Consider the following 21,076-nt stretch of genomic DNA (forward strand, 5'->3'; position numbering starts at 1 on the left):
ATTCAGTTCCATCTTCCCTGCCTACCTAAGCTCTGCCCTACCAACAGGCCAAGGCATCTTCTTTGTTCATTAATGGTAATCACAGCATGTGGAGGGGACTCCCACATCACAGTTAAAGTAGAGCAGGTTCTGGAAACTCCAGCTCAACCTCAAGATTACGGATACGGGAAAATCCTTGTGTCTTGGTGTACAAAACTGGCTGTGCAGAGCCCTGTGCAGAATTTCTAAACAAAAACTGGAGGGCGTGAGCCTTCAGGGTTCTGAAGATCTAAGGTCATAGGCCTTGAGCACGCCATTTAAACTCCCTCAGCTGAGGTCTGCTCATCCGCAGAGTCTCCCTGAGCATGTCTGTGTGACTTGGGTAATACATTTTCAAAAGGTATCATTAAAGCATCATGAGTCTGTTGCTACCTCTCGTGCGGTAAGAACTCTGAAGGATAACTTGACCTTTGTCTAGCAGATACAGTTTTCTGTGCAAGACACAGCCCCTGCTGACCCTCGGCTTGCTCAGCAGGCTACACCATGTGCAGCACCAGGGAAGCAATCACAGCAGGGGCATGGCTACGATGTGTTGGGACATCTGCAGACCACGGAGAAGACTGTGTCTGTGCAGGCTCAGTCCCTTTCAGGTAAGAACCACAAGGAAGCCCCTCAGGCTGAGGCCATACGAGAACAGCCAGGTCCAGGCTGAACCTGTCACTGAGGCACGCTGTTAGGAACTGTCTGCTTTACATACATGAGCACTCACTGTATTTATAACAATTATAGCCAATTTGTTTGGGTATATAGATGACGAAAAATCTCTTTGACTACCCAAGCTTGACATCATATTTTAACTGCCTTAGTAAATGCTGGTCTAATACCTACGTGGAAAATAGTAAGCTGCAATGTGTCGGTTAAACACAGTAGGTTTTCTGTTTTTCTTTTCCAGTCAGTCACATGTACTCCAGACTCTCCTTGTTCTCTGTGTACCCAGAGATGACCTTGAATTCCAGATTAGGAGGAGCACAGGGCTTGATTCTCTTGTTGCTTCCAATGTGAGACTCCATGCTGTTCTGTTTTGTCTTTAACTCAAATCACAGCCATCATCCTTGTGGTTAAGAAAATGGAGATCAGAGAGAAAAATTAATCAAGCACTAGGCTTGTAGCTCAATGTGAGACTATATGGTTAGCATATATGAGGTCCCTGGTTCATTTCCCAGTACAAACAAACAAACACACACACAAACCCTGAAAACCATAAATAAGAGACAATGAGGAAGACAGACTGGTGGGCCAGCTAAGGCAGGGCCAAGTGTGTCCAGAGGATTAGTGACGTCCCCGCTGAAGTCCCGGGGTAAAGCATTGTGTCCCGTCCTGGAGAAATAAGATGTCGTTCTATGTCACGGTCTCAGTGCTGTCCTAGTGGTTAGACTTGGGCTGGGGAGATGACCCAGAGGTTGAGAGCACAGAGACCGTTCTTCCAATGGTCCTGAGTTCAGTTCCCAGCAACCACATGGTGCCTCACAACCTTCTCTGGCATTCAGGCATACATGCAGACAGAGCACTTATACCTTTAAAAAATACATAAATAAATAAAATTTTCAAAAGGAGAATTTAGGCGTTTTATTCCTATGAAACTAGGAACTTTTAACAGAAACATAGCAAAAAAAAAAACCTACTTTATGGGCTAAGGGGAGTTGCACTTGCCTAGCATGCGTGAGCCTGAGGTTCAGTACCCAGTACTGGGAAAAGGAAAGAAAAGGTTTATAAAGGAGAAGTGGGTTGAGGTGAGGATATTCTCAGTAGTTAGGACCAAGAAGTCTAAATCAAGTTGCCGCGACTAAAACCAATGCCATGGCCTTGGAAGGATATGAGTTAGAAGGTGGTTTTGCAGCGGAGTGTGTAGACTTCGGGAGCATGAATGGCAAGCCGAGTGTCTAGTAGTTGGAAATGAGAGGCGTATCTAACTGGGTACACAAAAGGCAGAAATGGGCATCTGGGACTAACAGGAGTCTAATATCATTTAAGCATTGCCACAAATAATTAAGATAAATTAGATGTAATTTAGGAATCCATGAGGGTGAAGAAAGAAAGGAAAATGTATAAACTAAGAAAAGAGTGGTTAGAAACAAAATTCTCAGAGAGAAAATCTTAGTGAAAAATTAACAAATTAAAAGTTATAGTTCAGATGCCATGATGTGCCTGCAGCCTAAACTCCCAAGAGCTGCTGCAGCCAGACAGGAGCAGGCGTGAGAAGGAGCCTCCCCTGGCTACTCCACTGCAGAGCATGCAAGAAGGTGGAGGGAAAGGAGAGGCCTGAGCTGACAACAAGGGACCCTGCTTTTCCAAGCATATGTTCTTGAACTCAAAGGCTTGAATGTCTGAAGTCAGATTAGTAAGAAGTAAGCAGAATTGGGAGAGGCTGCTGTTTTGCTGGAGCATGTCTATAGACAAGTGGAGAGGGTAGCATCACCCCCGAAAAGGAGGGAAACAAGAACAGAACACAGCGCTCTTTATTCCCATTTTAAGAGAACACCCTACCTCTGTCAAGCTTTGCATGCCTGAATCTCCGGGAAGGGTAACCAGCTGTGGGCAGCACGGTGCATAAGGCATTTTCTCTGGATGTTTGAGTGTAATGTCTGCTAGCTGTGGGTGGTGGTATGCCCAAGGGAAATTGTAGATGAACAGAAATTATAAAACTATGATGTTTACTTTTCTAGAGTTTAATGTCAGTGTAAGTCATCTTTTGCTTAAAAATTACTTAAAAATTTGACTGATGACCAACTTTCTTTTTAAAGGCAAGCCTTCACTATGTAGCTCAGGCTGGCCAAGAATTCATTATGCAGAACAGGCTGGCCTTAAACTCACAGTAATCCACCAGTCTCTAACTCATCCAGAGATTAACAATTTTATTCTTGAAATTTCTTATTAAAAATGGTTTAATATTAGCTTTAACCCTCTTTGCCATCATTTCCATATGAAATGAATTTTTTCTCTCATTAAGTTGAAAATTTTTGTCATAAAAGTTGACAAAAATTATCGTTATAGTTTACCCTTTCCCCATCTCATAAACATCTCCATTAAATTCTACTCAACTTTCAAGACAAACAGTAAGCTGTCATATCAGTGTGACATCACATGGACATAAAAAGGTAAATGAGAGAAGTGGAAGAACTAATAAAAGCAGAGCCAGTAAGACAGAAGTCGGACAGACACAGGCAGAGCTGCTTAATTTCCCTGGTAGACAGCATCTGAGCTACACACTGCCATAGAAGATTCCCTGAAGACACCTGTGACTGAGCATTCCAAATGGAAGAAACAGAATGTGTGAAGGCTTATAGGACGCAATCCCCAGATTTCGTCTTTCCCTTTTTAATCAGTGGTAACAACACATCACCACGTGCTGACAAGTGGAGAATCATCCTAGAATGGCCTTCACTTTCCGCATTCACACTCCATCCTTCCTGCACTGGATCCGCTGCAGCTGAGAAGGGGATGCAGTCCTGTACTTCCAGCTCTTCTCCCCACTTCTCCATTTCCCTGTGGCTTAAGAAAATGCATGCGTAGCCGGGCGGTGGTGGTGCACGCCTTTAATCCCAGCACTTGGGAGGCAGAGGCAGGCGGATCTCTGAGTTTGGGGCCATCCTGGTCTACAGGAGCTAGTTCCAGGATGGGCTCCAAAGCTACAGAGAAATCCTGTCTCAAACAACTCCAACTCCACTTGAACCTCTCCCTTGTCTTCTTCCAGTTCCATATCCTCTTCTTCTATTTAAAAATAAAATCCACTGAGTCCAGTTACTGCTGATTAGTATAGGCTCATCCACTAGAGAGAGCATGGGCAACCATGTTCAATCAGTAGCCATACTACCAAACAGCCCCTATCCACTGCCATCTGCTCCTCAGCCAGGGGTGGGGCCTGTGAACCCCGAGTTCCCTTGCTGGGATGCTGACTGGCTTGTGCGACAGCCCTCCCCAGTGCCCCCCTCCCACTCTGCACTACCTTATCTACGGTCTTTCCCAAGGGGAGTTGAAGTAAGCACAGTCTTTAGAGTGAGCTCTCACAGTCTGAATTCTCAGCACTTTGAACAGTTATGTTTCTCTGCATTGCTGCCCACTACAAAAAGATTTCCTAACCAAGGTTGAGAGCACATATTTATGGGTGTAAACACAAATAATGACAAGACAATACAACCCATTTAACAAAATAGCAGTAGATTCTCCCCTGTGGTCTTTGGTGTCTTCAGCCATGAGCTTTTGACTAAGTTTACACTGCCAGGTATGAATTCTTCCCGTGGGGCAAACCTCAGCTGTCTAGAAGCAGTGGTCACCCCAAACAGGCACACACTATTGCCCCCGTGGGCACACTCTGCCAGGCACACTATTGCCCCCGCGGGCACACTCTGCCGGGTAGCCTGATGTGATGCTGTGTGTTGTGTCTTCACTCTCACCGGCCTGTCTAGATAGTGCCGTCTTCCACCTTCCTAGAAGCCTTTTGTGTTGGTCTGTTCCCTTTTACTCACTAGGGGTAAGGCAGGATTTTCATAACTAGCTTAACCTAATCCAGATCCACCTCTGCAGCTGAAAACAGTCCACAAACTGGAGAGCGCCATACCGAGAACAGCGCGCTCCACATCACGGTTGTCGGCCGTGATGCTATCTACTCTCCATGTTCCCAAAACAAAACCCAGCAAATAATATAGAAAGTTATAATGCATAGAAACGTAGTCATTTTATTTATTTCATCTGCGTGTGTGTGTGTGCGTGTGTCTTTCATTACTTTGTTTTCTTTTTTCTTAATCAGGATCTTATAAGTAGTTGAAGCTGACCTAGAATCATAACCCTCCTGCCTCAACCTCTTGACTGTTGGGATTAAAGGCATATGCCAGTGTATCTGCCTATTTTATTTTTATGATGTCTGACATGTAAGGAAAAAAAAATTAGACTCTAGATAAATGACCTGAAGTATTTCCACTATGCCTTTCTAAAGGGTGTGTGCTTCTAGGTGATTCCAAACAAGTCTGGAATGGCCCCCCTGTGGTGCGTACCTCTGCTGAGAACCCCGCGATGCTCGAGCCAGACTACCACGCTTATGTGCAGAAGGTAAAATGCGACTTTTTCAAATGTTGAAAGCATTTAAGATCTAATATGAATTTTATGAAAAATTTATAAACACTAAAGTAAGATTGGATCCCTAAACCTAACTTTTGCTCATGTCAAAAAAAAAATACATGTTAGCAAATGTGCCTCCCACCTGTGTAATCAGTCCTAGCCTGGAGGAAGACCATCCTTAGAGTCTGTGGAAGAGGTCCCAACCTTCATAGCACACACTGGCAGCAATTTTTTTGATATTTCTTCTAGATGTTTGGGCTACTCTATGAGTTCCTGTTCGAGGCATCTGAGACGAATTTTCAAACTGTGAAGGCACTGAATCTCTTCCCTCCTTAGAAGTACTCAGGGCACTACTTCTTAATGCTTAAGATTATCTCACAGTTCCCTCTGTGAATGTGCAGAAGAGAACCACATTGAAACCATGTACAACCTTGTTGTTTTAGTTTGCTCTTAGATAACGGAGTTTAAATTATCTGTTTTCCCCAACTGAAGTCAGAGTCCACGAAGGTCTTTCCATCCTTAACCTGCTTTATTACTAAGTAAGAAGATACCGTTTTCCTTCCAAAATGTGATTGATATCTATAAACACAGGCTGAATCGAATGTCTGTCTATTATTTTAGGATATAAAGATCAAGAACGTGGAGTCCTGGAGAAGTTTGGGCAAGCCAGTGAGGTCATCAAGTGCCCCAAAGTCCTCAGACGAGCTCTTCAACCAGTTCAGAAAAGCAGCAATAGAAAAGGAAGTGAAAGCCCGGACCCAGGAGCAGCAGATGCGGAAACACCTGGAACAGAATCCACAGGAACCGAAAGCACCTCCAGAGAATCAGAGGTCTGTGGCTGGTTGGCCTTAATAAGGCCGGGGAGACATAGAAATGGCTGTGTCAGCTCACTGCAAGTCAGTTGCCGGGTAGAACACACAACAAATTGTAGTTACAAAAAGTATATCTTATCAATAGTTCTCTAAATGGTTATGTCTGTTTTTTAAAAGACAGAAATAGCTGAGAAATCAAGCTAGTAAAGATGGAAATGTTACCAAATTCTAACAGCCTTTTTCCCCAAACTGCCTGTAGTAATAGGAGCGGCGGGACTGCGTCCCCAGCACCCCGGCCACCTGGCTAGCTTATACACCGAAATAACAACACACAAATTGTATTCATTTAAACACTGCTTGGCCCATTTCTATCTAGCCTCTTCTAGGCTAATTCTCGCACCTGGACTAGCCCATTTCCAATCATGTGTGTAGCACCCCAAGGTGCGCTTACCGGGAAGATTCTAGCCTACATCCATCCTGGGTTGGAGCTGAATCGTGTGTGTCTCTGAGAGCAGAGCTATCGCATCTCTGCCCGGGAGCAAGCGAGTCTGAGCTCACTTCCTCTTCCTCCCAGCATTCTGTTCTGTTTACTCCTCCCACCTATGTTTTAACCTATGAGGCCAAGCAGTTTCTTTATTGCTTAACCAATGAAATCAACAGATTGATATATGACACTCCCACATCTACTGCCTTCCAAGTTTTTCTGTTCTCATGTAGGAGGATAGTGCTGTGTGTGGGCCATGGCTTTCAAAACCTTTCTTTTTTTTTTGTTGTTAATATAGAATACCCATCATAACCTGTCTCAGTCACATCAGAAGTAATTCAGGGGGTGGGGGACATAGCTAAGTTAGTGCACTCTTTGTCTAATGTGCCCGAGGTCCTAGACTTGGACCCTATGTGGTAGCGTTTGCCTGGAATCTCAGCAGTGGGGAAGGGGAAGGTAGGAGGATCAGAAGTCATCCTTAGCTACAGAGATGTCACATAATAAGGTCCTGTCAAGAAAGGAAGGAAGGAAGTAGAAATGGGAGTAGCGGTGGAGAAAAGGAACTCTGACAACCTGGGACCCATTCATTTCTTTTTGTTTTCATTGTTTGATCATGTCTTTGTTTTAAAAAAAAAAAAACTTAAGGAACTTGAAACCTACTTTGAGCCCTCCTGTTTATTTAGGGAGCTCGGGAATGGATTGGCTGTAGAATCCTCATCACATCAGATGGAAACCAAGTGTCATGGAGAAGAGAGGGAAGAACAGCAGCCATCAGAAGCTCAAGACCAAAGCAAACTCTGGCTTCTCAAAGACCGGAACTTAGCAAGGGAGAAAGAGCAAGAGCGGAGGAGAAGAGAGGCAGTAAGTACACTCTGACTTTCTGAGTTAACTAGGGCAGGAGACAGCGCATTGGCGTTGCTCGTGGTCAGACACAAGTTGGACGGAGAGCGGGCAGCTTTTGGAACCACTGGGCTAACTGCGCTCTCTGTACTAGACTTCTAAAGTTTCCCTGTGACTTAAATTCCTCCTTTAAAAATGGAATAATAATTCCCATTTTGAAGTAAATTAACATGCACTGAGCACATAAGAAAATGCCTGGCATGTAAATGAAGTAATTCACCATCTACTGCTGCTGCCTTAAAAGCCTGCAGATCCCTTCAGACGTGCCATGGCTTCCCAGTCAGTGTTTCTTGGGTCTCTTTAGTTGATGGCTAGATTAAGAAATCTGGAAAGAACCAGACAGTAGTGGGGCACTCGGGAGGCAGAGGCAAGTGGATCTCTGAGTGTGGGGCCAGCCTGGACAGCCGGGACTGCACAAAGAAACCCTGTCTCGGGGGGGGGGGGGGGGAGGATTGGAAAGAAAGGAGATGACGGTAGACAACATACAACTCGGTCACATGGAGTCAGATGTCTTCAGCGGTGCGGCTCATCACCCACCTGGGTCTCTCATGCTCCGGCTTAAGTGTCAAGTGTTGTGTGACATGTCTGTTTACACCATAAGGACACTAATGACAGACCAAAGAAACCACTGCAGGCAGATCTAGCTTGGTGAATCCATGAGTCTGTCTGTAGTTTTCACAGGAGCAAGCCTGGGTGAGGGGTTATTCATAGGAGCATGGCCACTTAGAGGCATCTGTACACTTCCCATCTCCAGCAGTTATTACTGCTGCTATATCCTCAGGAGGGGACATGTCCTTCACCTGAGAGCCTCCTCTGCCCTGATCTCATGAGAGTCTCCTATGCAGGAGTAATAACCGCTCTCTACCTCCCACACCAATGTGTCATGTCCAGAGGGCAGACTTTAGCGACACTGCTGCCATTGGTGCCAGCACCAGCTTATCGCCGGAAACCGGAGTTCCCAAAACCCATGGCTGGAGGCTGGAGAGATGGCTCATTGGGCAAAGCACTTGGTGTGCAAGGATGAGTGCAGATCCCCAGAACCTACGTAAGTGCAGGGAGTCAGTGAGAGACCTGCCTCACTATGGAAGATGTATTCAATGTCAACCTCTGGCTTTCACGTCCATGTGTGCTCCCACGCAGCCACACACTCCCTAAGTCTGTAGTGTTCATTAGTATTTACTCTCTACCTTGCATGTTTGTACATTTTATTATCATATATAAATTATATGTAGTTTCATTATGAATATGTCTTGGTCATATTCACACCCCACAACCTGCTCCTGACTAAAACCCTTTCTTTCCCACTGGTCTTTTTGTCAATAGCTTCCCTTCTGTTTTCATGAAAATCTAGCTTCTCCATATTCCATCCTCTCTCTGGTGTGTTTGTTTTTCCTGTCACACATGATCTCACTCTTAATAGTTGAGGGTGCTTCATTGTAGACGGTCAGTGTGGTGGACGTTCAGGTTTCTGTGGTGACTGATTCCTTTGGGTGCGTGCCCAGGAATGGCGGAGCTGTGCATTTTTAGTTTTTTGAAGACTATCCATGCTGACATCCATAACGTCTGTACTCTGCATCCTTGAGACACGTGGCTTCTGTTTCTTGCTGATTGCTGCTCTGTATGTGGTGAGAGAAAGCTCGGTGTGGTTTTGATTCCCACAGTGGCTAAAGATGTTCTGCATTCGCTGGCCATTTGAACTCACTCTTGAACTCCCCTTTATGGCTAGATATCCGTGTTCTCATTTACATGTTGAATTATTTTTCCAAACAAAATCTTCCTTCTTCCCTCCCCACTTTCGTCTCTCACAGCTGGAACCTTAGCCTGAATTCTTTTTGAACTCCCCATGCTCTTGCCTTAGCTTCTTGAATGCTGAGACTAGAGGCCTTGGCCTCAAGCAGAAATGAATGGCATTTAACAATGTTATACAGAGATTATTTGTCAGGTGAAACCTGACCGCGACACCATCACAACAGTCACGCCCTTGTCAGCAGACATGTGTCTAAGTGAATGTCATGTGTGCACATCTGTCTACAATGAAGCATTCTCAACTATTAAGAGTGAGATCATGTGTGACAGGAAAAACAAACACACCAGAGAGAGGATGGAATATGGAGAAGCTAGATTTTCATGAAAACAGAAGGGAAGCTATTGACAAAAAGACCAGTGGGAAAGAAAGGGTTTTAGTCAGGAGCAGGTTGTGGGGTGTGAATATGACCAAGACATATTCATATATGATTATTTGAATCATATATTGTTTGTAGTGCTGCAGATCAAATTCAGGGTTTTACACCTGTTATGAATACCCTCTAGCACTGAACTTCCTCCTCTGTAGAACTTTCTACCATGATAAGCATGCTCTGTTGTCTGTTTCAGACATTTCTCCTAAGACCTGGCCTTAGTCACCTTCCAGTCCTCTTACAAGAGTCTAGCGTCCCTAACACCTCCACTCAGTCTAATGTCGTTCCTTATATCCTAAGGACTTTTCAGGAGCTTGACTAGCTTGACTAAGGACTACCTAGAACATTTAACAGTGCCCAAAGTTCACCTTATGCCCGTCTCCTTCATCAGCCCTATAGTCTTCCATCTGGGTTTGGCTGAAGTGTGATCGGGACCACAGAGAAAGGAATATCAAGTGGTGTTTTAAGTCATGATCCCTAATATTTATTAGTGGACAGATTGATTCTCTATTTGTAAGTATTCTACATGAATCTATTTTATCTCAGATAGATATGAATTTAAAATAAAATTCTACATGCAACCTTTAAAATAAAATTTTTCGAGCCAGGCAGCGGTGGCACAAGCCTTTAATCCCAGCACTTGGGAGGCAGAGGCAGACAGATCTCTGAATTCAAGACCAGCCTGGTCTACAAGAGCTAGTTCTTGGACAGGCTTCAAAGCTACAGAGAAGTCTTGTCTTGAAAAACCAAAATAAATAAATAAGAAAAGAATTTTTCATTTTTACTTAACTATAACAAAGGTTTCATTACACTTTCTTGCTGTGTTCCAGTGTGCCTGTATCTAGAGAGCATCGCATGATCCCCAGACCGGGACACTTTCTCAAGCTCCTACATGACAGGCTAAGATCAGCTTTGAGGAACTATTTAGTCTAGACAGTTGGCCTAGGACAGCTGAGCACTAAAAGGTCCTGATTTAAGTTTTGTTAGTGTTTGTTCATTTCTAAGGCAGATTTTGAGAATTTCTTGCAGTCTGTTAGAGTCAGACATGTCCCACCCTTCTCTGTGGTGCTAGAAAAATAAGTCTTTTATTATCCCTTCAGTAGGGAGGCCATAGCTCTAAATCTTGAAAACAACCACATCCAAGAAGCCAACCAGCTGGGCAACAGACTAGAGCTTTGTGTCTCACTGGTCTACTGCTGTGGGGAGGGCCGAGCCCTTTACATTACAGTGTCTGCTGTGACTTCACCTGGCCAGGAGCATGTAGAAAGTCTTGAAGGACTCCCTTGGACACACCCTAGAGCACTCCTACTGTCCTCTCTCCTGCCCCTCGCCCCTTCTCCTCCTATCATGCTTGTACTAAAATCTGTCCTAAAAGCTTCCTTAATAAACTCCAGCTTTTCTTGATGGGAGAAACTTGGGAATGTAGTAACCATGCTTCTTTTGTCTGACTTAGCATTTTCTGCACTTTACTCCTTTCCTAACGATTGCTGATATGCAAATGAGCACTGTTTCTGCACCGCCCTGCAGTCTGATCCCGTGCTTATAAATAGATCTCTGGCGGCTGGAGAGATGGCTCAGTGGTTAAGAGCATTGCCTGCTCTTCCAAATGTCCTGAGTTCAATTCCCAGCAGCCACATGGTGGCTCACAACCATCTGTACTGAAGTCTGGTGCTCTCTTCTAGCCTGCAGGCATACACGCAGACAAAATATTGTATACATAATAAATAAATATTTAATAAATAAATAAATAGATAGATCCCTGGGTTTCAGACTAGGTGCCGGAATCAATGAAAACCATAGCTTTTACATTATATGGTAGCGTTCCCACACACAGGGATTGAACTGCTAAAATTAAACATTTTAAAAGATGTGTGTGTATGTTTGTTTGTGTGTGTGTGTGTGTGTGTGTGTGTGTGTGTGTGTAGCATGTGCTCACAGAGGCCAGAGGAGCCAGTCTGCCTGGTTAGAGTTATAGGCAGTTGTGGACCACCTGACAATGGGTGCTAGAAACTGAAGTCAGGTCTTTTGTCTGAGCAGTGCATATCTTTAACCACTGAGCCATTTTCCCAGCCTGGTTAAGGCAGCTTCTGTCCCTAGTGTTGTACTGGTTACAGGGACAAGCAAGAGTTGTGCTTTCGGCTTGCATTCTTACTACTGCTTCCGTAAGTATTGAAATTCTCTTCTCGTTAGAGAATCAAACTTACTATTTTTGGTATTGTGTCATTTTATTACATCTGTATATATTAAAAGTTATACATATAGTAATTAAGCTAATTATTTAATTTTGTATGAAACATTTCTAAGTGTGAAAGTGTTTATATAAAGCTGTAATAAAGGCATGCATCTTAACTAAGAAGAATCTTCTTCTCTTGTCTGCAGATGGCGGGTACCATTGACATGACTCTTCAAAGCGACATTATGGCAATGTTTGAAAATAACTTTGATTAAAATTCAGTTTTAAATTAACTATCACCTTTAAATTAATGGTACAAATATTTACAATGCACTGGTAAAGTGATTACTTTCAACCACCAAGATACCAATCACATATTGTTTTGACTGCCCTAAAATAATTAAATATTTTTTCACTTACATTTTTAATAAATATGTTCATTTTAAATACATAATTTATAAACAGTTTTATAATTTTGATCTCTAAAAATGAATAGATTTTTATTATTCTACCGAGGACTGTCAACTATGTATTATAGCCCTGATCTAAGCAAGTCCGAAAGGGATCATCTGATTGGAAAAAATGAAGAATATATAAAAGAATATAAAAACGGGTTCTGTTGAGTTTTTAACTTTTATTTATTTATCTGAACCAGTTTGCTTGTTTGTTTGAGGCAGGGTCTCATATACCCCTCCTGCCTTACCGCTCAAGTACTGGTATTACAGGAAAGAGGTTTTTCTGTCAGAATTACCTGGAGTCTAACAAGTGATACCTTGTTTCTCTATGAATCACAATGTCAGAGACTCTACTGGTTCCATGTTTAAAATCCACACTGACTTTTGTTTTAAAGCATTCTTAGCTATGATTTGAAACAAAGTGGCAGCTTTGTGTGCACCAGCTTCTGTAGGAATGTGTTCACGTGTCTTAAAATGTGTAGTGATGGCAGTGAACATTTGCCCAATTATGGGAAGTCATAGTCTACGAATCATTTATGTTTTGTCATTTTCAAACCGGAGTCAAATCTAAACCTTGTATAGTCTCCTTTAATTTTAAACCTCTTGATGCATAACCTGATGTAGGCCCTGTTGTGATATTGTCTGAAGTAGAAATTCCACGTGTGCCCAAACTGCAGCACATGCCTGCCATAGTCCAGTGCTTGGGGCAGAGGCCCTGCTGCATGCTCCAAAGCGAGAGTGTGTGCGTGTGTGTTATTTTATTATACCCTTTGCTCATTGTTTTCATTTAAAATAATTTTCTCATACACTACATTCTGATCATAGTTTGCCTGCCCCCAACTCCTCCCAGCTCTCCACCCACACAACTTCACCCTTCTTTCTCTTGCTCATTGAAAAACAGGCAAATAAAGCAGACAAGCCAGAATATAAATAAATAGGTAAAAAAAAAAGACAAAGTAAAAGAAATACATACACACAAACCACAAAAAAATGCAAAATCAGATAAAAATACAAGCAAAAGACCAGTAAGACAAAAAAAAAAGCCCAAACAAAGCAATATCAAACCAAAATGTCTACAGAAATACCACTGGGTCATCCTACTGCTGGGCATGGCCAACCCTTGAGTGTGGTTAATATATCATGAGTCTCCATTGAAGAGAGCTAATTTTTCCTTCACAAGCAAGAAGATGTCAGTTGCAGCTAATTTCTTGGCTAGGGGTGGGACCCATGATCACTTCCTCCTGTTAGTGCTCAAACCTTGTCTGGCTTGAACCTGTGAGTATCCTGTCCATGCTGGCACATCTCTGAGTCATACGTGTGTCAGGCCCGGTGTGCTGCAAGACACCTTCTCCTTGGATTCATCCATCCCCTCTGGCTCTTACACCTTCCCACCTCCTCTTCCACATCGTTCCCTGAAGGGAGAGGTTGATGGAAACACCCCATGTGTGAGTCTCTGTGTTAGCTTCCATCTGCTGCCTGAGGAAGCTTCTCTGAGAATGGCTGAGCGAGGCACTGGTCCGTGGGTCTAGCAGAATCTATGCTCCTTTAGAAGAACAGTGGTAGCTGGGTTTCCCCTAGGACCTTGGCCTATCTTGCCTCAGGTTGTTAGTCATCCAAGCATGTCAGGCGTGAGTTCCATCTCAGGAGTGGGCCTCAAATCCAGTCAGACAATGACGTTTGCTCCCACAACATTTGCGTCACTGTTGTGACAGGGTGTCATCGGGGATGTCTTCATTGTGGATCCCTGGGTTTGTAGCTGGGTTGGTGTTTGCCTTTCTCTTCTGGTAGCAAGGATGAAAGCTCTAGTTAGGCACCAGCGCAACTTCTTCATGGTCAGTGACATGCATAGGTGTTGTCTTTATCATCAATTTGATTCCCTTCATATATGTGAGCATATGAAACGTCAGGCTGAAGTTTGCCTTCTTGTGCTCTGTAGAGCTGGATTAGTAGGTTGATTCTGCTTAAACTTTGTTTTAGTGTGGAATATTTTTCTTTATCTGTTGTGATTGGAAGTTTTGCTGGGTATAGGTATCTATAGAGATATGTAGATCTATAGATCGAAAGTTTTGTCTGGAGTGGCATCTGCCATCTTCTAGATCTTGTGGGGCATTTGTCCAGGCCCTTCTGGCTTTCAGAGTCTCCACTGTGCACTCAGTTGTTGTTCTAACGGGTCTGCTTTTGCATGTCACTCTTAATAATCTTGCTTTGTTCTGTACGTTCAGTGTTTTAATTATCATGGGGGTTTCTCTTCTGGTGCTATTTGGTGTCTCCTATGCACTTGATAGAACCTCCTTCTTTAGGTTGTGGAAGTTTCCTCTTATGATTTTGTTGAAAGTCTTTTCTGTGCCTTTGACTGTGGGTTACTTCTTCTTTCTCTATTCCTGTTATTCATAGAGTAAATCTTTTCTTAAGCTTCCATATTTTGAGGATGTTTTGTGCCTAGATATTTTTAGATTTGACATTTTTCTTTGGCTGAGGTATCCATTTCTTCTACTTTGTCTTCAACACCTGGAGAATCTCTTTGCCATGTCTTCTACGTTGTCTTCAGCACCTGGAGAGTCTCTTTGCCTTGTCTTCTACGTTGTCTTCAGCACCTGGAGAGTTTCTCTGCCTTGTCTTGCACTCTGGTGGCAAGGCTCACCTCTCAGGGTTTTGTTTGACTTCCTAAGTTTTCCCTTTTCAATTTTCCACTTGAGTTTTCTTTATGCTTCTGTTTGCACTTTCAGGTCTTGAACGGTTTTATTCGTTTCCTTCTACTGTTTGTGTCTCCATATCTTCTTTGGGGTCCTTAATAATGTTCATAATTGCTACTTTGAAGTCCTTGTCTTGTATTTCAGCTGTATTGCCTTTCTCATGTCCTGCTGGAGTAGGGTTACTGGGTTCTGCTGGAGGCATCTTGGCTTGGCCATTTGTGTTTGTGTCTAGGCATCTGGGGTTAGGGTGTTTGAGTTGCCTGTAGATGTTGATATCTGGTCTTGTTTTTGTTGAATGAGTGTTGTTCCATTCCTTGGTTTCTGCTGCCTTCTCTGGGTGTTAGGAGAGTGTGGTAGCTGTGGGTTCCCTCGTACTGAGGGAGTGCTTCTTAGGTCAGTGGGTGGCAGAGAGGAACAGAGATGGACTACTGAGAACCGCTTCAAGAAAGATCCAAGGGATCCTCTGCACATCTAGAGGTATAAATAGTATAAAGATCACTTTTCCTCTAAGCTTCATCTCAAAAGAGAGCCCCTAACATTTGATGCAGACAGTTTTGCCCAGGTACTGAAGGAGAGAACAGGGGAGAGTGTTGAAGGGAGAGAAGCAAGGCTCGAGACAGACGTGCGAGCGTGGGGGTGAGAAAGGTTTGCCAGGCCTTAACTTCAGTTCTGACATGGCCTCTCAAAATGTATTTCCTGATCCCTAACATTTTTTTTTTATTGAGAAAAGGAAAAAAAAGTATCTGCCTCCCCCCAGCCTCCCATTTCCCTCCCCCTCCTCCCACCCTTCTCCCCCTCTCCCAAACTCCTCTCCCCCTCCCTCTCCAGTCCATAGAGCAGTCAGGGTTCCCTGTCCTGTGGAAAGTCCAAGGTCCGCCCCCCTCCGTCCATGTCCAGGAAGGTGAACAGCCAAACTGGCTAGGCTCCCACACAGCCAGAACATGAAGTAGGGTCAAAACCCGGTGCCATTGTCCTTGGCTTCTCATCAGCCCTCATTGTTCGCCATGATCAGAGAGTCCAGTTTTATCCCATGCTTTTTCAGTCACAGTCCAGCTGGCCTTGGTGAGCTCCCAGTAGATCAGCCCCATTGTCTCACACACAGTTGGGGGATCCAAGAGTTTGCCATTTCTAGTGCCTGCCAGTTAAATTAACATAGTCACCACACGTAAAACCAGATGGAGTACCAAATGTCTTTTCTTTTTGGCCCAAATATTTCCTTTTTTCTTATCTTTTTGTTTTCCATTTTAGCATCTTTTATTCCCTAAAAATTGAAGCCTTCAGTGGTAGTTGGAGAGATCTGTGGTTTGCTTGAGATTTCTGTGCTGCTTCTAGGAGTAGCTCAGCACTCCAAGCTCTGCATTTATCCTGCACAGTTTCAGGAACATGTGTGGGCTCAAGAACATGCATGGGTGGATTCAAGAAACTTCCCAATAAGGTTCCTTACAACCCGGGAGCAGAGCATACTGTATGTTGTCTTGAGTTTCCCTGTGAGGCCATTGCACATTCTACAGAAATTCCTGTCATCTTTTCCTTGTTGAGCTGGAAAATGACTGGCTCTTATCTTTGACATCTTTATGATCACGGACTCATAAAACTTCTAAGCCAAAAAGAGGCAACAGGCACAGAAAAGCACTCCAGAATTAAAGATGATTCTGTGTGCAAGGGTTTTGCCCATGTGTGTTGTTTGCACCACTTGCATGCCCAGTACCATGGAGACCAGAGGAGAGAGACACATGCCCTGGAGCTGGAGTTACAGGTACCATGGAGACCAGAGAAGAGAGACTCTACATGCCCTGGAGCTGGAGTTACAGGTACCATGGAGACCAGAGGAGAGAGACTCTACATGCCCTGGAGTTGGAGTTACAGGTACCATGGAGACCAGAGAAGAGAGACTCTACATGCCCTGGAGTTGGAGTTACAGGTACCATGGAGACCAGAGAAGAGAGACTCTACATGCCCTGGAGCTGGAGTTACAGGTACCATGGAGACCAGAGGAGAGAGACTCTACATGCCCTGGAGCTGGAGTTACAGGTGGTTTAAGGGCTGTGTGTACACTGAGAACTGAAGTCAAGTCTTCAGCAAGTGCTCTTAACTGACGAGCTTCAGCAGCCCAGAATTAGATATTAGAAGAGCATCAAGAAAAATAACAAAAAAGAAATCATGGCTGAGCGCTAGTAAATGAAGAGTTCTGACCAAATGTTGTGAAAACAGTAGAGGCTCTCCAGCAGTCAGCTCAGAGTGTACTGTAGACCAAACCAAAGGGATGCTAAAACTCCTTACAAGAACACAAAGCCATACCTCAAAGAGCATAAGGGATCATTTATCCTGAGCCAGAGACAAGTGATCAAACTGCCCCAACTAAGAGTCGACCAACATGGAAGTGATGGCATGAACGCCTACAGTCACCAGACAGAACGGGCTTTAGGCTGCTTCTGTACATTGCTGTGTTAGTTTACAGTGGGAGGACCCTTTGTCGCATGTTTTAGATCTTACAGCTTCTCGGGACTGGTCTTGCTAATACATTCCAAAGGTTTTTATCTGATAGTTGAGAAGGGTGTTAGGCCAGATACACAGGTGGGCCAAAGGTAGTCCAAGATAATCTGTCTACTGATCTGCAACATCCTCCTCTACATAATAACATTCTTAGTCAATCATCCTGGTAGGAGCTTTTGAATTTCTGAAGCACCCAGAAGTCCAGCGTGCTATCCATTGAACCATACAGCCCATCTTTATCATGATGAGATTTTGACACATGTGGCTTTTTCTGAGGGCTTCGGTCCATATGACAAAAGAACAAAGCACAATGAATGCTTTCAGTTCGTATCCTTGGTCCTCCGCTCACCCAAGTCCCTGCCTGGCAAAAGACTGTCAAAACTGACTATAGTCTCTTATTTGGCGGTTATTTTAAGATACTTTTGCTTATCTTAAGCTAGTAGTAGGTTGTTCTAACAACTCCCTGGCCCACCTCTCAACTCTATTTGGTTGTATTTATTTGATATAACTCAAACTCTTATGAACTCTGCCTGCTCTGCACCCACAACGCTGAGGATGACTCAAGAAACCTTGCGACCTTGCTAACTGCAGCCACTTTCCAGTTCTCAGTGAGCTGTCATGTTGGCCACAAGTCTAAGAGTGTCCATCATTTGTTCATTGTCCCTGAAGTCAGCTAAACTTCACATCTCCCCTCCCTTCAGGAGAAACCATAGGACAACAAACACCACCACCAGTCTCTGAGTCTCTGCCACTTATTTCTTCCTGCTGCATGGAGAGCTGCAGGAGGAGTACCGAGGCTGCAGGAGGAGTACCGAGGCTGCAGGGGGAGCATCGCGGCTGCAAGGGGGAGCACTGTGGCTGCAGGGGAAGCATCGAGGCTGCACGGTAGCACCACAGCTGCAGGCACCCTGTATGTCCTCCTGCTCCTTTCTCCCAGGACGTGGCTGTAACAACTGTGGCTTCCATTGCCAGCATCCTTCCTGGGGCTAACTGCCAACATACAGATGGATTTTTCTAAAAGATGAAGTTGGGGGTGGTGTCATTTCCTTCTTTATATCGGTTCCGCACTTTCTTGGCCCATTTGTTTAAAGCTTCTTTCTTTACAGAAATTTTTAAAAACAAATTAAGACAGGGCTGGAGTCATAGCTCAGCACTGAAGTAACTAACTTACATGGACAAAGTCCAGGGTTCAAAGCCCAATACTAGCAGAACTACTTATATTTTAAGACCAAACCTTAAAATTTTAAATTTAGGGATTTGTAGGGTAGTCTATGGGAAAGATAGACTATTATGTAGAGACATTAGGGAAGTTTATGTTCTGTCCAATGAGATTATAAATCTCATTCAAATATGGACACATGGAAGACTCGATTAACTGGTTTTTACAAAAAATATGGTGATTTTGCTTTCTTCATACTTCATGATTTTACACATAAAACACAGCTTTGCTTCTGGTAAAAGACATGGCTTGTTCTGGATCCATGGGTTAGCGGTGCCCAGAGCATCTGTCTGTACCTTCCAAGGAGGATTCATCTGCTGGGCACAAGGATACCAGGTCAAACAGAGGTGGGCAATGCACAGCTATTAAAATTGTAAGGATAGCCCCAAGATTCCCGATTCTCCTGCCTGTACCTCCTGAGTGCTGACAAAACATGCATTCACAATCACACTGGGTTTTGTGCATTTTCGTACACTTAAAATCCAGACGTACCTCTGTGCTGGAATGCCGTGCTTATTAGTGCAGTTTTGTCTGTGGTCAGAGGTAGGAGGTTCTGCCTTCCTTCCTTCCTTCCTTACTTCCTTCCTTCCTTCTTCCATATAACTTGCCCTTGATGCTCACAACTCACTAAACTTCCACATGAGACTTAGGGCCTCTTTATCTGACTTGTAGTACTCAAATGAGCTGAAACACCATGAGGATTTTAAGTTAGATCAGATTAGAATTAAATTCAGAAACTTAGCAATTTTCTTTTCAGGCTTATACGTACACCCTGCCTGTAACTCTCCCCTCCCCTCCCCTTGAGGATTTCCAGTCTTAAAAGAGGCAGAGGAGTTCTCTCTGGTCTTCCACCCCCAAATCAGCTGTGTACAGAAACAGAAAGCAACTGAGATAGATACAGGAGAAATTGGAGTTCCCTATTGAGGTTCTTAGTTTCAGTATTAAAAAACAAGCCCAACCTGAAGCACCAGGACAGTTTATTAGTGTCTACCCAGAAGCCTCAGTGCAGGCAAGCTATGAGTCTGCCAGATAGGTGGATTTACACAAAAACACCTGAGCAGAGGAGAAGGTAAGCAAAGGCTGTGATCATTCACAAGTTGGGGGAGGAAGCTCGAAGCCTTAGTGAGTCCTGAATCCTGGCTGGCCAGAGGCAGAAACAGAGTCGGGGTCACCACTGACGAAGATCAAGAAATGTCTCCCACTGCAGATGAATGACAGCAACAGAAGCAGCACGAAGAGTGGGAAACAATGCGCAGCACAGGGACGGGCGCAGGACAGCAATCGGCACAGGGACGGGCGCAGGACAGCAATCGGCACAGGGACGGGCGTAGGGCAGCAATCTGCACAGGGACGGCTGTAGGACAGCAATCGGCACAAGGACAGCTGTAGGACAGCAATGGGCACAGGGACAGCCGTAGGACAGCAGTCGGCACAAGGACAGCTGTAGGACAGCAATGGGCACAGGGACAGCCGTAGGACAGCAGTCGGCACAAGGACAGCTGTAGGACAGCAATGGGCACAGGGACAGCCGTAGGAGAGCAGTCGGCACAAGGACAGCTGTAGGACAGCAATGGGCACAGGGACGGGCGCAGGACAGCAATCTGCACAGAGACGGGCGCAGGACAGCAATGGGCACAGGGACGGGCGCAGGACAGCAATGGGCACAGGGACGGGCGCAGGACAGCAATCGGCACAGGGACGGGCACAGGACAGCAATCGGCACAGGGACGGGCGTAGGACAGCAATCGGCACAGGGACAGCTGTAGGACAGCAATGGGCACAGGGACAGCCGTAGGACAGCAATCGGCACAGGGACGGGCGTAGAACAGATTTCTGTGAGTTCCAGATCTTCATGGCTAGTTCCAGGTTAGCCAAGGCTACCTAGTGAGATTCTGTTTCAAAAAGAAAGCAAACAAAAGCAAAACAAACTGTTTATTAAGGCACAGCTTCATCGTCTACAGACACTCCACGGTTCGTTGTGTGTTTGATGACAATGCAGGTTTAGTAGGTAAAGCCGCTTGCCACCCAGCCTGACTGCCTGAGTCTTAGCCCCAGGACTGAGGAAGGGGAGGTCCTACTGCCACAAGTTCTCCGACATCCACATATATGTCTACCTACTGTATACACACCATGTAATTTTTTAAAACCTGAAATACTTGCCACCCAACCTCTTACTGAGAATGTTAGAAAGTTTGCCAACCATTAATTAAAAGATCTAACACATATCTAATGAGAATCCCTGCAACCAACCAGGAATAACAAAAGTCATTTTTTGAGCAAACAACAATTTTGATTTTCTTAAAATTGAGAAAAATGACTTCTTGAAGATATCTACCTGTGTGTGTGTGTATGTGTGAGAGAGCCTGTGTGAGAGAGATTTGGTTTGATTCTTCTTTGTTTTGTGCATGCATAGGGGTGTGTGTGTGTGTTAGCTAGAGATGTGGGGATTTGGGTTGTCATTCTTTCCAGCACTAAAGTGTGTGCGAATCCTGTATGTTTTCTCATTGTGTATCTGAGCACAGCTTTTCTCATTAGTCAGTATCCTTAGGGGTGAGCTGGTCATCTGTAAGGTGTGTCAA

At 44.4% G+C, this 21,076-nt stretch overlaps 1 protein-coding gene across 1 annotated transcript in view; it reads left to right on the top strand.

Moving 5' to 3' along the window:
* Positions 1-12,181, top strand: part of Brdt (bromodomain testis associated) — a 39,519-nt gene extending 27,338 nt beyond the window's left edge. Inside the window, exons 13-17 of the mRNA XM_041642119.1 lie at positions 458-629; positions 4,985-5,082; positions 5,713-5,921; positions 7,071-7,248; positions 11,844-12,181. Of these exons, the coding sequence (XP_041498053.1) occupies positions 458-629; positions 4,985-5,082; positions 5,713-5,921; positions 7,071-7,248; positions 11,844-11,912 (726 nt within the window). The 3' untranslated portion in view covers positions 11,913-12,181. The remainder of the gene's footprint in view (positions 1-457; positions 630-4,984; positions 5,083-5,712; positions 5,922-7,070; positions 7,249-11,843) is intronic.
* The last annotated feature ends 8,895 nt before the right edge of the window (positions 12,182-21,076 follow it).

The sequence above is a fragment of the Microtus oregoni genome, unplaced genomic scaffold (assembly GCF_018167655.1).
Source record: "Microtus oregoni isolate MIOR12 unplaced genomic scaffold, Mior012 000072F_ref0000427, whole genome shotgun sequence".
NCBI classification, from domain to species: domain Eukaryota; kingdom Metazoa; phylum Chordata; class Mammalia; order Rodentia; family Cricetidae; genus Microtus; species Microtus oregoni.